This window comes from Zonotrichia albicollis, chromosome Z, assembly GCF_047830755.1.
Source record: "Zonotrichia albicollis isolate bZonAlb1 chromosome Z, bZonAlb1.hap1, whole genome shotgun sequence".
In the NCBI taxonomy this organism is placed as follows: Eukaryota; Metazoa; Chordata; class Aves; order Passeriformes; family Passerellidae; genus Zonotrichia; species Zonotrichia albicollis.
This window is the reverse complement of record NC_133860.1, coordinates 50,946,125-50,966,675: the sequence shown is the minus strand read 5'-3', so window position 1 is coordinate 50,966,675 and position 20,551 is coordinate 50,946,125. Positions and strand designations below refer to the sequence as shown.

Sequence of the window (20,551 nt, the reverse complement as noted above, 5' to 3'; positions counted from 1 at the left end):
GTTCAAAGACAGACCCACCATGGGCCAATTAGAAATTATAGTATCTCTATGAAAACATAATTAAGAAGGAAAAAAGTCATTGCAGATGTAATTGTGGCCAGAGAAGAGCGGAGAGAGAATATGCGAGAGGAATAGCTCTGCAAACACAAGGTCAGTGCAGAAGGAGGGACAGGAGCTGAGATTCCCCTGCAGCCCGTGGTGTAGACCGTGCTGAAGCAGCTGCAGCCCATGGATGATCACAGGGATGCAGAGATCCACCTAAAGCCCGTGGAGGAGACCCACAGCTGAGCAGGGGGTGCCTGAGAGGAGGCTAGGACCCCGGGGGAGGCCCGTGCTGGAGCAGGCTCCTGGCAGGGACCTGGGGAGAGAGGAGCTCACACCAGAGCAGATTTCCTGGGAGGAATTGTGATCCATGGGGGACCCCGGCTGAAGCAGCCTGTTCTTGAAGGACTGCACCCTGTAGAAGAGTGACCACATTGCAGCAGTTTGTGGAGGGCTTACCCATGGGATGGACTCACATTGGAGAAGTTCATGGAGAACTGTCTCCCATGAGACACCCCCACTGGAGCAGGGGAAGGAGTCCCCTTCCTGAGCAGTGGGAGAAACAACATGTGATGAACTGACCATAACCCCATGCCCTGTCTCCATGCGCTGCTGGGGGGAAGGAGGTAGAGCTGGCAAAGAGGGAGGAGTGGGAATAAAGTGGTTTTAAGGTCTTATTTTATTTCTCATTATCTTCCTCTGATTTTGTTAGTAAAAAAGTTAATTTATATGTCTAATTCAAGTTTGGCAGTATTTGATGACTGCTCTTGTTCTATCCCTATCTGAGCCCACAAACCATTTGTTATACATTCTCTCCCCTGTCCAGCTATGGAGATGGGTGAACAAGAGGCTTTGGTGGATGCCTGGCATCTAAACAGTGTGAATCCATGATAGCAGACTTACTGTTCAGAAAATATTCTAAAATATAATGAATCCACCCACTGAATATCTGGAAACAGGTTTACACTTCTATACTGAGAGTCAAATTAACTAAAAGCAGACAGCAGTGCTAATATTAAACTCCAAAACTCCACCCATGAGAACAAAACAATATATACCTTTTTATAATATTGCTCATTTTGGACTTCTAAATGCAGGGCTTTTTTTCTTCTTGTTTATTTCTGTCTGGCAGTGGATCAGTGTTCTGCACTGTCTTCCTAATCCCTGTTTCCAAACTTTCAGAAGTTGCTATTTCAGAGTCACTAAAGCAGCACATGTAGAAAACAAAACACAAACAAAACCAAAAAACCAACCAAATAAAAAAAAAACCCCAAACAACAACAAAAACCAAAACAAAAACAACAACCTCCCCTCCTAAAAATATCAAAACCAAAATCAATCTAAATATCAAACACTCCAGAGTTTATGCATAAGCACAAAGAAATAAACTTTATAAATACAATAAAGTAAAAATCTATCTCTGAAATTATTTTATCAAGTTCTCCTCTCTCAATGCAATCTCACTTTTTACAATGCAGAGGCCTGAGACTTCAGCTGCTTCTTAAGACAACTTTTGTGACAATTCACAGAAGTGAAATAAATGAAAAATACTTGATTGTACTTCTAGAATGTGAATGGCTCATAAACTACTAAATTTCTACTTTCCTTCATTTTCACATTTTACAATACAACATGTAAATGCACAATCCTTTACAACATTTTGTTTCACTTTATTTATAGTGTTGACTGAGACAAACTCAGAAATCACAATTCAGTGAAAGCTCTACTCAGCACCCCTTTTGAATGGTCTTAAATTCTGTAAACTTGTTAATCCTTTCACTGAGATTCCTGCCATGCAGAGAAACTGGACCTGAAACTTTAAATCTTCTTACAATTTTTCCTTAGAATGACACTCAGTGTGCTTGTAATTTCCAGTTTTTCACTGCCTTACCCCACACTGTCATTTGCTTTCTTATATTCACGGAAGTCTACTTTGAAGTCTTGGACATATCCTCTTCTATAACATCAGGGGCTATATATCATCATTTATGTGAGCAGATTTGTGAAGGAATACCTAAACAGAAGGCTAGTTTGATTTGTTACTTTTTAAACCAAGGTATTTAAAACAGTGTAACTGAGCTCAAATGAAGTTACATCACCATAAAAAATCCATGGTTTAGATATGCAGTTTACTTAACCAGAGAAAAGGCCTCAAACTGACGAGAAGAGTTAACACATAAACATGTTTATACTTTTTAAAACCTATCCTGACACATTGGTATGTCTCACTGATTGATGAAAACAAAATCAATGCATTGGTTTCAAAGGGCTGTTGTACAGCCACAGAGACATTTCTAACTACATACACATTTCCCTCACCTGCTTTAAGGAATGTTCTATTTAGAAAATTGAAGGCTTGCATTTAAAACCTCAGAGCCAGCTACTAGAAATAAAGAATGGTATAAATAAGCAGAAGAGGAAACTAAATTAAGATACTTCCCTAAGTTGTTGAAACTACAACACCTTGAAACTTCAACAATATTCACTGTTCTATGACAAGAATTCTCTAACCCAACATTTGTACAATTATTAAAAGCAGTATTTACAGCTAGCCACAAGTGAAGCTATGTAAACACTTTTCATTTCAAACTATAAGCAGAATGACAATGTGCTTGCTCAATGTTTTTCTTAAAGAGAACAACATAGCAAATTAAATACTCACTAATTACAACATGTATACGTTTCCATATGTGCAAACATGTATGTTTCTTATTAAAATCAGATCTGCAATATTTTATTATACATAAAAAAACCCCAAGCTTTACATTAATGACAACAACTAAGTACATGGTTCCTAATTTGTTTTCTCCCTCTAGATACTGTGTTCAGGACCCCCCTATTTTGCATGGGGAGAAGTAGTAGAAAGGCTTTATTTGCCACTATTGATTTGCTCCATATGACACATAGATGCTTCCTGTATCTTGGAATATATAAGACATACAGGCTTCAGAATTTCTTTGCTTGTTTCTTAGAACAATGTCCTGAAAGACAAGGAGTGATAACCATTTACCTAGTGGCTAACTGCTGCCTCCTCAAGTATATGGGGACATAATAAGAAGAAGCAAAAATTCTCATTGTTTATATGACATTTGCCAGTGGAATTTTCTGAGAGCCTTTTGATTCATGACTGGGATTGTATGTGGTAACCATCACCTTTAAAGATTTTTAACCATCATTCAATTAAAGTTAGTACAATGACTGCATAAAACATACAGGAAATAATTAGTGTGGATGGTTCTTAATTTAAAGGATGTTAAACAGCTTGTAGACATCTGCTAGCAAGCTGAAATGGGTCATTCAAAATTTATCTAACTAAATTAAGGGGAAAAAATGTTTCTCCTCCCGGGTCGGCATGTCACAAGATAACTAAACCGACTTACTAGGCTTGCCTGGGAATCCTTAGCTGTCAGTGGTGAATATGCAAAAGGCCAGCAAATTAAATCAACCTGCCAAACTGTCAATTTCAAGCCTCATGACTGCATGAAAATAGCATCACTGGAAGAAATCAAGCATTGCCTTCTTTTGGGTTTCCTGGCACCTATTCAAATACTCATGCAGTTGTGGCTAATTTCGCATGCAAATTTCAGTCAATAAGCTCCGAACAAGACCTCCCAAGATATTTCAAAGGATCTGACAGTATTTTTTTTGAATACCAAATCAACAGTAGTTGAAATTCAATCTCCATTTGCTAGTGCTTTACATATGCACAGTGTCCCCTCTACAGGGCTAAGTTAATGAGAGCCGTACCTGCTTTCACTCACATCCTCCCAGCCGTCCTTACTGAAGTTCTCAAACACATTACTCATAACCTTGATGGACTGTTTGAGAAAAGCTCCATGATGTCCCAAAGAGCTCTTTTTCTTGGCTGTTTTTAATTTAACCTTGGTGCCTGTTATCTTGCAATTACATTACCCAGAGATTGCCACTGCTTTGGCTTTATCCAGCAAACACTTCTGCTCCTGCACTTGACTCAGCAAATCTTCACTTTCATTTCTCAACCTGTTAGCTTCTGTCACTTGCCTCTTCAAAGAGGCAGCTTCTTTTTCCTTCTCATCAATCATGAATTGAAGTCCTGCTTTTTCTTTTTTTACCTCACAAATCATCTTAAGTAGCGTTTCCAGCTCTCTTTTTCTTGTGTCTGCATCTTTCTTTTGCACTTTTAGAGATTCTTTCAAATACACTTTCTCATTCAGTAAGTCTTTATTTACTTCTGTTTCTTTATTTCCTCTTCAATAGCTTTGAATCTTCTTTCCAGTTGTTGTACCTAAAAAAGGCAATTTTAACATTTACAATATTTCAGCCTGTCTTGAAAAACTACAAACTGTTTTCAGACATATTTATTATGTGACAATAATGTCACATGAAGAGCAAGGACAAAAGCTATCTGTAGTCCTTAATTTTAAAATAACTTTACATAGTGCAGATTAAAACATTTTGGCTGCAATAATACAGCTGTTGAACAAAGGGCAGATGGTAAAAGAACTTAAAATTCCAGGCAAAATGACACAGAAGTTTAAGTATACCATGCTAATGAATCTTCCTTATGCATCTTGAGCTCATTACTGATTTTGTTATACATACTAATTAAATTTAAAAAAACATTTTCAGAAAGAATACTACTCTGAAATGTAGACAATTTTGCACTATCTATCTGAAGCAACAAGTTCTTTCAAGTGTTGTAAATACAGAAAAAAAATATTAATTTGATCTTTCAAAAAACTCCGAACAAATCCTAGCAAGAGATATCAGAAACTCAGCACCTAAAAATATGGAAGCCAGTGTATGTTTGCTATTCACAGAGATGAAAAATCTATCCTGTTTCAATAAAGAGACTAATTTGCCAAGTTCCTGACAAAAATTTTGTGGAAAACATCATTATACCTATATTTTGCTTCTGAAGTCCTTTGAGGTTTATGGATACTGAAGTCCATTCACAATAAACTGACTCCCTGTGATGTTCTTGAATATCCATATAAAGGACAATTCCAGAAATAAGGGGCAATTTAATTTTAGCAGATACTAATCTGATTATTTAGTCTATGAGACATCCCCAGAAACTTGAAAAGGGCATCAGAGCAAGTTCTGTGCTCAGTAATGACTTACTCCAATACTTGGAGAAATATTTTTGGATGGTTTTGTACAAGCTCAATCCCCACTCTTTCACTAAGGAATATATCAGGGGTTCTAGGTTTCTCTGTACATTGTTAAGGAAGACTGTTTTTTTCTAGGAGCTACACGAGCGTATGTATGGCTAACTTGAACTCCCAACCTTGTAAAATACTGGCCACTTCCCACACTTTGTAGCAATACAAAATGTCAAAACTATCTTTGACACTGAAAATATTGAAACCCTATTATTTCTGTAAGTTTTTACTTTTAGTTTTTTACAACAACATTTTGCCAACACTTAAATTATTTTAAAATTTATTAAATGTTGTACAAAGTGGGTACTACAGGCATGATTCAGCGAAATGACAGCTCTTGATGTACAGGGCAAATTAGAACAAGAGTTGCTCAAACTTCATACATATTTGTGAATTGGATACTAAACACATGAGTTTGATAGGAAATCTTTAATATGACGAGACAACACATTATGGCTACATAAAGTTAATGGGTGAAAGTAGAAATAAAAGGGATTTTTTTCAAATGCTTTAGTGAAACAAAGGGTTATAATTAAAATCATTGCTTGCACATTCCAACCCTATGTCAATGTGTTGTACCAATACCTTTCTTCAATCATCTCCCTAAACTGAGATTCTGCTACTGTTTTCTCAGTTCTTTAAAGGAACCTTTTGCACTCAGTAGCACTTAAAGTCATGTATGACAGCTGGAAGGAAATAAACAATAAATAGCTTCTACACCTATCCCTAAGGTACCATCATAACTCTGTATATCCATAGAGATAAAAATTATGTAGTACCTGGCAAACAAAATTACAGTTCTGAAATACAGATGATAAGCAAGCATAAACTGTGACATTTCAGATGGTAGCATTCATATTATTTCAATTACTCACTCTACCTTAAGATAAATGAATGTGAGCACTTCCTATTCTGTGTGTTATTATTTTAACATGATGTTTGTCATTCAGTAATAACGAGATGACAGCCTTCATTGCCTGACCATATGGCAAGTGTTACAAGTATATGCAATCACATCATCTGCTGTAAATTACCATACTTCCTACAAGTTAATTCACAGATAAAAAATAAATAGACATACCTGAACTGACATTCAACGTTATAGATTTGTGTTTATTCAATTTAAGCATGCTTTTAAAGATTTATAAGTAATTAAACAAATAGTTTTGTAAAATGACAAACAAAAGGCATGATACTGTTTGAAGGATGCCTTTTCTTTGCAAGCAAACAAAACATATGGTAAAATACAAGTGAGCCCTCTTAAGTGAACACCTGTTAACATACTAAACTACTTGTGTATATTACAAATATCAATACAAATACCAACTAGTTAAGAACATCCCATCACTGTATGAGGCAAAGCCTGTAGAATGTTAAGCAATAAAGATAAAATACTTGCCATTATTTGTTAAGCTAGAGAACACTACATGCATGTAGTAGTATCCTGTAAAAAGTGATAGACCCACACATGCAGAAAATATTTGTACATGAAACATTGTGCTAAAAGTTAAATACAACAAACAGTGAATTTATCATTATTATGCATCAATTCCATTCTGTAGAGGAGCTCTATGGATATTAACACCTGATATCATCTCAAGTTAAATACCCAGCAAAGGTATTAAGGTTTCTGAAGTTAAGAGGTAAAATGATACTTCCAATTTAGATAATCTGTTAGCTTTTAGCATTACACCCCTAAACACTCTTTTAATTTTTTCTGACACTAGCCATGTTTATCTTACATAACATTCACAGCTACTTCCCTAGAATTAATTTCTGAGCAAAATTCCTTAAAGCCACATTTTTAAATTTTGAAGGAAAATGATGGCTTAAATTCGTGAGTACTGACATTTAAGTATACATACATACATACATACATATATATATGTGTATATATATATGATTATTTTATAAAATTCAGATCTGTTTGTTGGTATCCTACGTTCTGTAGCATCTCATGAGAAACTTCTCTCATATATCTCTTTGGAGTATTACCCTTGACCCCATGATCTTCACTAAGTTTAAAAAGTGGCTCTATCAGGAAATAAATAACACATCTCTAGAATATAATAAATAAAATACATTATGACACCTAGTATTTCACTAAAACAATCCGTAGACATTTTAAGGAAATGCATTCTTTACTTCTGTAATTATTTATAATGTGGTCTATTTTCTTGACAAGCTTTTTGGTCAGTTTCTAAAGTGACCTCTCTTCAAAGTGTTCTGTCACATAATTATTAATCTCTGTAGCATCACAGTATGTTTTTTTCAGAGTACAAGCTTTTCAAAGGCACAATAGATCGGGGGTTAAAGATACTGTACTTTCATTCCAATTTTTATTCTTTTACAGACTATTCCCTCTATGCCTTAAAAGCAGAATTCATTGCCGTTTTATCTACACAGTCACTATCAGTTTTGTTCTCTAGGTCTTGTCCCCTGCTAGGAGGATCAGAGTGATTGGTGAACAAAGCAAACAGTAACTGAATTAGGATGGATGAAAAGTTTAAACCTTGGTTTTTGTTAAGTTAAAGATCATGTACTTCACTAGATAAATCACACAAATCATTCGACTGAAATACTGTGAAATCATAACAATTAGATATTGATACAGCTAATAACAGCCGAATCAAATCTAAGCATCACAGCTATACACTTTAGATACTAAAAATCCCAAGTTAAAAATCAGACTTATTCATTGAAAAAAACATTTAAAAGTTTCAATACATATGGTCATTCAGAAATCAAGAGTTTAGCATTCACAAATTGCCCACTGCTCATAGAAATGAGCAATTACACACATCAGAAGGATTTAATCTTAGAATATGAAATATTGCATTACAGAACAAATAAATCCCAATAGTCTAAAAGCACCACAATATTAGTATTTCTTTTTTGGTCCTTCTTTCCCCCAAATGAACTTAAAGAATTAATCTTAAGGGATAAATATCTGTGCTACATGGTGGAGGTCTGCTTTAGAAGCAACATTTTAAACTACAAGCAGACACTGCAGGTCACTTAAAAACTTTTGATTTATAAACAAAGCAAGTGTAGAAGAAAACAGTGTTACTCTCTGTAGATTCACAATCCTCTTGATATAAACAGTGACTAACAAGTTTGTTAGAGTGAATTAGACCTTTCTTTTGTCTTTGGAACATGTCATGGCCAATTAATACTTCTGTATTCATGAAATAAATGGAACACTATTCTAAAGATAATAAAAGCTGAAAAAGGTAAAACTAAGCATCTGGGGAATATGTACCTTTACCTTGATATTAATATGTTAGTTCCCATGTTACTTCAGACTATAGTCCCCCAGCACAGTGGTACTGCATACATTTAGAACATTCTTTAAGTAACACACAAAGATAATACGAACATGCTTTTCATCTTTTTCTAAATATTCACTCATTTGAATGCCTGTTGTAGCTTTTATATCAGCATTTACTGTACTCCACTGAAAAGAAAAATTATTTCCCATAGCCAAAGAAACTGATCAAAGCACACAAGGTGTTATGTTTATTATGTGGATGTATTAAAATGTAATTTAAAACTCTATAAATAGACATATTATATGCAGATAGTAAAGAATACCTCTGCAAAAGGGATAGAAAAGACTATACATGCTCAGTATTACCAAAGGAGACACAAGTAACATAAACTGAAGTGTAGCCAAAGGTCACTGAAACTTAACCCTTTCTATTGAGCAGAAAATATATGGCCCATTCAAGCCCCTTTTCCCCTCCTCCCTTCTAATTGTTATGCAATTGTTCATAGGAATTGGTTAGTGAGGCAGTGAAACAGCATCACCTGTAACTGTCCGTCTAGGATAGCAGAAAGATACATCATATCAGTCTACTCAGCAAGACATGCTCTACCTGTCATACTTCTACATAAAAAAATAACATCTTCTCCCTCAAGGAATAGACCCACAAGTCATAAAGCCAACTATCTTCAGTCATCAAATTACCATGGTCTTACATAAGCACAGTTACATCCCACTGAGAAAACATAGTTAACTGTCAGCCTTAGAATGTAAAACTTAATTCCTTATTAATAGTCATCAAATCTGATGATGAGTTAGTTCAACACCACTGCCAAAATGGTACATGAACTGTGAAACTATAGTACACTATAGTATTTGCAGAACACCTGCTTACACAAAGAAAAAAACACCCTTAAAAAAAAAAAAAAAAGACACAATAAAGCACTGTCATAGTCACTTAAAAAGAAACCTACACAAACCATCAAAGGAATGACATTTTTGTGTGCAGTACACGCCAGGTAAAGGATTTCCCTAACAAAAAAGGCTCCAGGGTGCACAAAGCCACTGTGTTACTGACTCCAGGGGTAGGCACTCATTCTCCTGGGTAGAAAGAAACTTCTGGTGGGAAACATCAGGGTGAAAACCAGAAGGGAATGCCCCATGTCTATATACTGAGGACACAGTATATTCAGGAGTCTCAGAATGAAAGAGGTCTTCAAACTGCCTCCTTGGAGAAACAGCAGGCCAACAGTGTATTGCTTCTAAAGAAGGCATTTGCTATTTTTCTGAATAGGATTTGATGGATCTACTCTCCTGCTTTTGGAGGAAATGGCATAACTACCTACCAACACATCCTTTACCTTCATAAACAAATAAGGGCACAAATAGCATAAACAGTGAATTTGGATTTGATGACTACCAGTAATAAATGGGCAACAGAATAAGAATGGAAAGAAATTGGGAATGGCAGGAACAGTTTCCTTTTCCCTTGACCCACTTCATCTTTGACCAACAGGATCTGAAAAGTTGTATGGTAGAACAACAAAACACAAGTGATACTCAGCAAAGACAGACAATTTTAATGCAGGAAAGCTCAGTCTCTTTTGACAGATTTTATCCCTTGATTTCAGAATGCTTGATGAAAACAGGTACCTATCTGCTAAGGTGAAAGTGAATTCCAACATCATTCATAAACTGAGGAAATTGACATCAGGTTTCCTTTTATAAAGTAAAACATACTGAAATTATGAATGACATGTATTTACACCATATCAAGTTTGGATTCCCAGCAAATTACTGATAACAGACATGAGGTTGCATTTTTATTTAGAAAGAAGGCATTTAACCTCCTTTTTAAGGCAGAGAGCATATGCACTTTCTGAGAACATGAGTAAGGATTTTTAATATTACATTCCTTTATGCTCAAAGATGGACATCCAGCTTCAGTCATTATGGTGCAACCTTCTAGAAAATCTCAAAAAATACATGTGTCATGACTGCAACTCCCTTCGATTTTCAAGGGGAACAATAAGGAAATTACTTTTTAGACACCATGTGAGCAACTATTTTCTTACACTACAATTGGTAAAAAATTTGAAACAGCTAGAATCATCTCAGTCTTCTGTGTTAATAGGAAGGTTTTGTTAATATATATCCTTGGACTTGAATCTTATGAGACATTCCCTTTTCATTTAAATGATAACCAGAACAACACAGACTGAAAAAGGTAGATAAAATTTGCCTAGAACACTTCACTAGTAATTTAAACTAGTATTTTTCTCAGTCCGCAGAAAAGAATAGCTAATCATTGTACTAATTACAAAATCAGAAGTGTGCATCCACCCACACATTTTAAAAAGAGCATATGTTTACCTGAAAGGAAACAAAAGAAAAAAGGAAGAAAATTCTAATTGTTAAAAGACTAAACATGTCAAGAACTGGCAGTTCTGACTGTTTTTTGGAAAATTCCAAAAAAAAAATTGGTTATCTTTCCCCTTCTCTTTCTGCAAAGACTTACTGAATTGGAAGAAACCAAAGAAGTGCTTCTTAAAGTCAGTATTTAAACATTCATTTCTGTAGCTATGAACACAACATATAAATAGTATACAAAAGGAAAAGGCAACTTTCAGTTTTCAGCAGCTTGATACTCCTACCTAATTTTAAAGACAGAATTTTAAAGTTAAGGAAAAAAAATCTGTATTTTTTCATTCAAGTAGTCAACATTTTCACAAAAAATAGAAAACAGTCACCAGGAGAAAACTGCAATAAAGAATGGTAAGGCTTTACTGCTAAGAATGTGCAGAGTACTTCTCTAAGTTTTCTACTTACTTCCTTTGCACAATACTGTGCATAAAGAATTCACCACAGATGCAATGTCCAGATGGACTGTAATTATGCACTCTTGAATATTTCTCCCAGAATATTCAGGAACAGCTCATAATATGCAGAATCAGAGGAGTGATGGCGAGGCAGTGGCAATGTATTACCTATCTGACTGACAAAGACTCATCTTCACAGAACCATCAACTACTGTAAAGATTATAAAGATAGAAAAGATACTCATGATCAATTCTTATCATTTCACCATTTTGATTATTTTCAAATTCAGATACTTTGTGAGACTAGAATTAAAAGAGATGTCTGAATAAGCACGAAATTTCTGTATCAGTATATTTCATAAATAGGCAGAATATACATATTAGTTGCAAATGTATTATTGTGTATTTATTCATATAAATTGTCACATTTAATAGATGTGTAGACAAATAATGGGCAAACATACTTTCACATGCATGGCCATATGATTACAAAATACACATTCATGAAAAAGAAATCAATCTTTGGAGAGAAAATAACCTTATATAAAAAATTCATATTCTGACAGACTACTGTACTGGGTTTGAGTGGCCAAGTTTTGGTAGTAGGAGGACCTACAGGAGTGGCTTCTGTGAGAAGCTACGAGAAGCTTCTTCCATGTCCAGCACAGCCAATCCCTGGCAGCTTCAAGATGGACCCACTGCTAACCAAGGCTGGGCCAATCAGCATTGACAGTAACATGGTAACATAATTAAGAAGGAAAAAAAGTGATTGTAGATGTAACTGCGGGCAGAGAAGAGCAGAAATAGAATATGGAGAGGAACAACTCTGCAGACACGGGAGACACCCCCCACTGGAGCAGGGGAAGGAGTCCCCTTCCTGAGCAGTGGGAGAAACAACATGGGATGAACTGACCATAACCCCATGCCCTGTCTCCATGCGCTGCTGGGGGGAAGGAGGTAGAGCTGGCAAAGAGGGAGGGATGAGAAGAAGGTGGTTTTAATATTATTTTTTACTTTTCCTTTGATTTTTTAGTAATAAATTCGATTAATATCCTGAAGCTGAGTCTGTTTTGCCCATGACAGTATCTCAACCTATGAACCCTTCATTATATTTTCTCTCCCCTGTCCAACTGTAGAGGAAAGTGATAGAGAGGCTTTGGTACCGGCCTGGCATCCAGCCATGCTCAACCCACTCAAACTACATACAAAGGTATAAAATACTATACCCTTCATTTTTTGCTGTAAGTATAGTTCCTGTATTGTGAACTTACAGAATGGTGTATTTTCATCTGATCCAATTCTTTCTTAAGATTCAGTCTACAAAAGAGGAAATAAAAAAAAAAAATAGGTACAATCACACAGATGCCACTAAAATTATTTCAGAAATTAATCCAAACCCACACCAATATATTACTGGGAATAAAGTTATCGACACCCAGGAATTAGTTCTAATTTGACAACACTTAGCATTACTTCAAATGTAAGGAGTCCTTCATACAACAGCTTTTTAAAATGTGTAAATCATATGAATTTCCAAAATTCAGACACAACGCTGATTGTAACATACACTAAGAAGTTTCAGCCCATCTATTTTAGGTAAGAAAATATTTGAGATTAAAAGAAGACCAGTAGGAGGCAAAATCCTTTTAAGAGGTAGACAAATACTCTGTCTCAGGGGAAATTGCCAGCCAAACTCATGAAGATATGTCTTATGATCTAGCAACTATTCAAGAAACTTATTAACAAAATCATTCCTCCCATTTTCCAGCCCTGATGGACTACCATATTACTACCATAGTTTATTCGGTAACATCAACCAGCTAAGCTCTGCACAATAAATTGAATTGCTCTTTTTTCAATTTTGATAAAATTGCATATAAATAAAGTTGCCAGGATACCAATACTAAAGTTTCAAAGTCAAATTGGGAAATGCTAGAAAGAAAGACATTATTTAAATTGTTTATTTAAACTTGTGTTTTCTGACACATTCTCTATCTATATAGTTGTACACTATTTCAGCAATAAAACCCACACCTGTTTCAGCCAAAGGTCATACAATACACAAAACAGAGCACAGTTATTTAATAGGTAGCTTCTGCTTAAAATATAAATGCATTTCATGCACGAATACACATTATTCTAGCTCTATTGTGAAAGTTTCACTGCTAGTGTTCTCACTTATTTCAGTTGTACTCCAAACAGCAGCATCTACTTCACAGAAAATTTATGCTCTTCCCTACTTTGCCATCTGAAATAAGGCACTAAAAAAATCTGGCCAAAATATTTGCCGACTTAAGGCAAGGACTTTAAAAAGAAGTCATTTGGTATACACAGTACATTAAAGCACATTGAAAGTCAAGTGCACCTCTGACTCAGCTGTAAAACATAAACTACAGAGAAAATTATAAACATGAAAAGTTAACTAACTGGCTTAGCATGACACATAGGAAATCCAGCTATTTTTGGGATCACTTATCTGCCTTCACAGGTTGATATTCTTTGCTGTCCTTTCATCTTCCAAAACTCAGTCAACATCAGTTGCTATTACACAGACTTCAGTGGCTTTTGTCTCCACATTGTCTTAAGTCTTCACAGCATGTTGGCTTTTTGCATAGAATGGCAAAATATTTCATTGAAAAAACATTGCTTATGAAATTAAAGACTCGAATCAACATGACATGGTTCCTACCTGAATCTCTATCTTCTGAAACAGTTAGTTTTCAACTTTAAAATCATTATTTGAATGAACATGTTTATGAACAAATGCACTGCCTCTGTAAACACTAATTGACAAGCCCGCAATATAGTGATTGTACAAGATTTTTAAGAGTGAACTTCTACACATATCTTTTCCTTTTGGTTGATGAAAGACATGCAGAAGTAAACTAGTTATATTAAATAAGTTAAGAGGAAGTTCATAGTCAGAATACCTGAAGTGCCTCCAAATAAATTCATTTATCTATTAAATAATCTCCAACTGAAATTATGATTTATTAAGATGGAAAAATTTTAGTCAAGTCCAAACCAAAAATTTCTATGTGCAATACAAGAATCAACTCACCCAGTTAATGGCTAGGTGAATGTTATAAATGCCCACAAGGGTTAGCCAGTGCCAAGTCCAACCATCAGCACTACTATGCCTCCCACAGAGGCAAAAGCAGATGCTATTCAAGAAAGAATAGAAGCCTAACAGTTTGTGCAGTGTGATTCCAATTTTTCATCCTGGAAGTGGCACATTCTTTATTTCTTCTGCTTTCCCCATTGCTAAAAGGACCTTTCCTCCAATCCCAGAGCAAAAAAAAATTCTTTATAACCTTTCATGTGGAGCTCTGTTAAAGGCAATTGAAAAAATATTCATCAGATTACTGTTACCACATAGTTTTGTCACCCTTCTGCAATTCCAGCAGGTTAATGAAGCAGGATTTTCCTTTACAGAAGCCACATTAATGCTTCCCCAATAAAACTGCATTGATTTGTGCTTAGTGGTAGTCCTCTCTATGGTGCTCTTTTCTGGTTGTTTGGTTTTGTTTTTTTTTTTACTTTCTCCCTTTCACCCTCTTTTTCCTAAAGACTGACTTCCATTTTCAAGGTATGGAAGCAGCCATGTTACTGCAGCTCCCTCTGGAGCCCATTGTGCAGTTGGGAGTTATAGCAGCAACCTGCCAGTCCACTGGCTGTTAACAGTTAGGTTAATTTCATACTTACTGCTTGTAAATATATTGAAGTTCATGTTCTTCACTCACACCTCTGTGAGTGAAGAATATATATATATATATATTCAATATATTTACATATATTGAATATATATATAAATATATATTCATTATATATATTCAATATATATACATATATATATTTCAATACATTTATAAGCAACTACTCTACTTGACCTCATAATTTCTGTACAGATACTTCAAATAGATCTAATGCCTTTGATCTATCTGCTGCAAAGCATACACAAGTTGTCGGCGTCTTCATCTTCCATTTAGCATGGAAACATACAATCACAGCATGGTTTGGATTGAAAGACATCTTAATGATCATTGAATATAAAATATTGACCAAGGAACAGACTATTCTTTTAGGCTTTGTAAACCCAGTGTATCATTTTACTGTTGTCATTGAGCAAACCTATTAACTTCCTTATTGTCTTCTTTTTCACTCTAAGCAAAATTTTACTGTAATAGCTTAAGCTTTGAAAACAACTCTTCAAGAGCCTTTTTAGGCTTCTCAACTTCCCATCTGCATTTCTCCTGTCTCTGTTTACTGGTCCTACCTGTTTCTCAGCAATGCAAGCTTAAGTTTTAAATGCTGACCTTTTCCATGTAAGTGCCATTAAAACTTTTGCAGTCTCTAGAGAGAGCTTCTTAAGACTCTTTGGGGACAGGGGGTGGTTTGCCACTATTTTATTTTAGCTTTTTTTCAAATTGTAGCTCATATTTCACTTGGGTGTTAGCTACAGTATTTTCTTAACAGTATCCAACAAATATTTATTTTCTGCTGGCTCTAGTGCACAGTTGAAGATTTTTTGACTAGTTGCTTCATTTTCATTTTATTGGTTTCCTTTCTGGAAAGTGAGTATCCCTAGGCCAATTGATTTGTTCCACTCTCTTCTGATATTATTTAAATTAAAACAAACAAACAAGCAAGTTACATAAACTCAATAAAGGCCTTCCTTCTTTCCCTACCGAAGTCACAAAGCAAATCACCCTGGAAATAATGTCCAGCCACCTAATAGACAAGGTGACTGAAAGCAATTAGCACACATTTACTGTGGAAAAATCTTGCTTTCCCAAGCTCACTACATCTGTAAGAGATGACTGGCTGTAAGAATAAAGGGAGAGCAGGTGTACACCTTGAATTTGGCAAAGTTTTTGAGATGGTCTCTCATCTCTTTATCGCCAAAGGTTTGAGATCTGAATTGAAAATTAGATAAGGTGTCTGTAAAATTGGCTGAACTGTTAGGTTGAAGAGGTGATGATCTATCATATGGAGTACAACTGGTAACTAGCAATTAAAAGCTTTTCTCAGGGATCCATTATAGAGCCAATACTGTTTACTGTCTTTATTAACAACCCCAAAGATATGCTAGAGTGCCTTATAGCAATCTGAGGGAAGCAACTGAGAGCTCAGTAGAGGGCTGGACCACTGCTCACTGAGATTTCATAGGAAGAAAAAAAATGACTGATGGGAACTTCATGAAGGTCACTTAAGGCAAAGATCCCTTAGAAAAACTTTGAAAGAGGACATGTTAAAAGACCAATTGTCTCAAAAGCAGCTTGGCATTAAAAAAATTCTGTCCTTTGAACCAATATGACGAACATTAGCAGTGACATGACTTTGTGATGATGGCTAACTACATGCTGGCTGTATAGGCAGGAGTCGGTAATCAATTTACAGAACTGATCTATTCAGCACTTCTGAGATGGCAAGTGTGGCTGTGTCTTGCTTTATTCTCCTCCAAGAAAGACACTTATGTAAATACATTAAGTGTAGCAAAGGGGCATCACAATGGCCAGAGGTTAGCTTTATGTTTTATGATGATAGGATGAAAGAAAACTTCTGACTATCAATACCTGCTTCCTTCTATGCTGAAAAGAATTCCTTTATTCCAGGACCATTCTTGGTGCAAGAGGATATTATCATATCAGTTAGAAATCAGGTCTTATATTTCACTCGTGGTCTCATTTAAGAGACTCAATTCCTCATGGTGAGTTTTTCTTTCTCTGGAGCTGTGCTCTTTGTGGCTGACAGAATAAAATGTCCTACATGTAGAAAATCATATATGTCACACTACACCAAAATGAATAAGCTGAATGCCACAGGGGGGGACTGCTACCCACATTCTGATTTTAACTTTCTTGATCTTGGGAAGGCAAAACAGATTTAGCCTGCCTTTTTCAATCAATTACTGTCATCATATCCAAAGATCTTCCATCCTAATTAGTTAGTTAGTTGGTTTATTTTATTATTTCTAACATCTGAAGCCTGCTAATATTCTGTTCACTAACTTTTTAAATTTTGAATGCAACTATTAGGCTGCTCAAGGCAAATATGTTTGCACTGAGCAAATTTCTAAGTGTTTAAGTGATTGGGAAACAGACACCATACTGATTTCTGCTCACACTTTTTAAAATCTAAAGAACAACACAATAAAACCTTTAAACTACTCTAGCTAGAACTTGTAAAAAGAAGAAAAAACATTCCCTGTATATGCATTATAACATGACATCCACATCTAGTCTAGTTCTCTGAAATTAACCATAAAAGCACCATAGCCTGTACTTTTTGTGCAGAGTGGTCTTGAAGAACACAGCTCTTTGCAGAGGTTCTATAATTGGTACATTCCTCAAGAGCAAGTGAGCAAGATCACTTGAAAGAAGCATCACAGAAGGCTCAAGTAAGAAATTTCAAAGAAAGAAGGAATGTCAAGGAATTCAGGGCAACTGAAGAAGCCACAGAAAGCTGCCAAAGTATAATTCAACACTGAAAGAAATTACTCATACTGAAAGAACTCAGTGGCAAAAACCAGGGGTGGGGGAAAATACTTGCTTTCCAGTCTATCATTTACAGTATTATCTCTCTCCGTGTCTCAAACAGACATGCCAAATTAATAGCTAAGAACTGAACTATTTTTCTGAAATTCTCCCTCCCTCTCAAAAAAATAATTTAAGTGAGTCTGAAGATAAATATCTCGGTGTGTTTTTTTTTACCCAGAACTGGGAATGCATTTGACAAACTATGTCTGTCCCACCAGACTTTTAAACTATTCCCATACAACTCTTTTATGAAGCAGATTAGGTATCTAAAAGCATCTGTGATACAGCGGTACAGATTCCAGTGACACGAGATGCTTCCCTCATTTACTGAGGGTAAAAGAAGAATTGCCTCTGCAATCCTGCAACTTAAAGGATCAAAGCCAAGTTCTGTGTGTGGTGATGAAGACTACTAACCTACTGGAACTTTAGAGTAAGAAGAGTGACTCAGAGTCAGAGCAGTGTCAAATTTCCGATATTATGAAAAAGAGTTTCTAAAACTATTTTAGCAGATTAAGCTAATATTTGCTCTTGTTATCTTAAGCATATGCTCAGTGGATCAACTGCACCAGTTTTTGCATCATTCACTTTCACTGAACACATCAAACAATGAAAAGAAGAAATGTGCCAGGTCTAGGTCCTAACTGAAAAGGGAATTTCTCTGACCATTGCATTTGATTTAGCAAGTGCTGAGCAAAGGGCATCATGTTTATGTCATCTGAAACCATCCAAGACACAAACTGAGACTGAGATAGAGTCTTTTGAGGTATTTCAACAATGGGAAACTAGTTTCTGTCTGAAGTGTTACTAAGCTGATTGCAGACTGCAGGCATGGAAATAGAAACTAAAGCTGTGAATATTAGTACTTGTCTTCTCCATCTTTTGACAGTAGAAACACTGAGTGTTCATGATGTTTCAAGACTAGGCAAGAAATGCCTTATGTTAACATCCATTTAACTGTGTTTATGCAAATTTTCTTCTCCTAGGATTTTCCATGGATTTCACTTTTAAAAATTACTATAACTACAAGCATGATTTAAAAAAGAAAAAAAGTATACTTTAAACTTTTTATATTGGATATCAAATAATTTTTTATTCTAATAAATCCAGTAGTCACTAAGGGAAGTGAAAGAAATTGGAAGTTTATATTGCAGAGTGGGTTCTGTACAATTCCTACTTCCAATTATAATATTAAGTGTCATGAGTATTTGAGCAAACCTTTCTTTCCCAGGAGGGAAATTCAGCAATGAGTGTATTAAGGAACTGCAGAAGAACTATAAATCTACAAAAATTTGAAGTCAACTGTCTGCTTTGGCAAGCAGTAACATCAAACACGGAGGATGCTTTCAGTTTACCTTTCCCAAGTCCCTGAATGACAATGTATCAGCTGACAAACAGAGTGCGTTTTAGTTCCCGTCTTCACACTATACATCTTTTTGCTTGAGCAAGGATATACATACAGCATATGAAATTTAAAAATCAGCATTTTTTGAGGAGAACCAATTATCTGTCTTTTTAAAATTGAAATTTAAAATTCTATGGCTGTATGGTTGTATTTGTGTTATTTCTGTCAACATCTCATTAACACAATCTCAAAATTATGTCTACTAAACAGTATTGAAACTCAAACTCCTAAGCATTTTGCAATAAATGAGGAAGAACCAGAAACTGAAGTTTATTTAAAGATGAAACCCCCATACAAAAGGAAGAGTATGCTACTTCTAGGTACTCAAGTGCTGCTAAGCAAACCATATACAACATCACAAAAACTGTCAAGTTCTAAATTGAAATACATACAGCAATGCAGAACTCAAAATAAAGTCCATGGTTATCATAAAAGAAAAACAAAGAACTTTTCTACAGAAAAATTTTGCTCTGTAGACTCAGAGAAGCTAAACCTGTGAACTACAATTCAAGAATGAATTATGAGTTTTGGATACAATACAAATATGCAGGTCAGGAGAAATGACAAAGCAAATAAGTGGGAGTATTAACTGGTCGCTTCCAGGTCATAAATTCACACTTTAACACTTTGTGTCTTGACAAAATCAAAGACTACTACTGAATTTTATTGTCTTTGTCACATTTCTGTCGTGTACTCTTCTATTATTTAACTCAACTTTTAAAAATGGAAGTTCCTGGGATGTATTTTAAAATAATAGAGAAATACCAGATACAAATCCTGCACAAGTGTTTAGCAAATACTGTGAACTATTTTGACAACTTACACAATCTTTTTTATTGTTATAGGGATTAGCTGAAACCTTGCAGGGTGTTGAAAAGCCAAAATTCTATAAATAAGCTTTTATCCATTAATAAATTGATGGAAAAATAGAAATAAAACTTAACTAAATTTAATGGATTTTAAAAGTAATAAAAAAACTGTTTAGAGTTGCACTCTGTAAATTTACACAAACATAAATAATGGCAGGCAAAGGAGATTCATTACAAGGAATACATATCAGCAATTAGGAACAAAAGAAAATAAGTAACCACTAAGTTCAACTTTTATAAAGTTTCTTTAAGTCTAAACTCAAATCTGCAAATGTAATGCTAACACAGTAAGCCATTTCTAAAAGCTTGTAATGTTGAAATTGCAATTATCACTTGCCTGTACCTAGACACAGTTTTTTCCTAGGTTTATTTTGATCACTACAGGTTGTTTTTTAACTTGAAAATATATAAAACATTTTAAAATCATGTCAAGCAACTCTTTTCTAATTGCACTATGGGAGTCTTTACAGT

At 35.2% G+C, this 20,551-nt stretch overlaps 1 protein-coding gene across 1 annotated transcript in view; it reads right to left on the bottom strand.

The window, feature by feature from the left end:
• The window catches only part of CNTLN (centlein), a 163,704-nt gene that overhangs the window by 58,414 nt on the left and 84,739 nt on the right, over positions 1-20,551 (bottom strand). Inside the window, 5 exon segments of the mRNA XM_074533606.1 lie at positions 1,132-1,244; positions 3,790-4,249; positions 4,252-4,306; positions 7,129-7,220; positions 12,538-12,587. Coding sequence (XP_074389707.1) covers positions 1,132-1,244; positions 3,790-4,249; positions 4,252-4,306; positions 7,129-7,220; positions 12,538-12,587 — 770 coding nt within the window.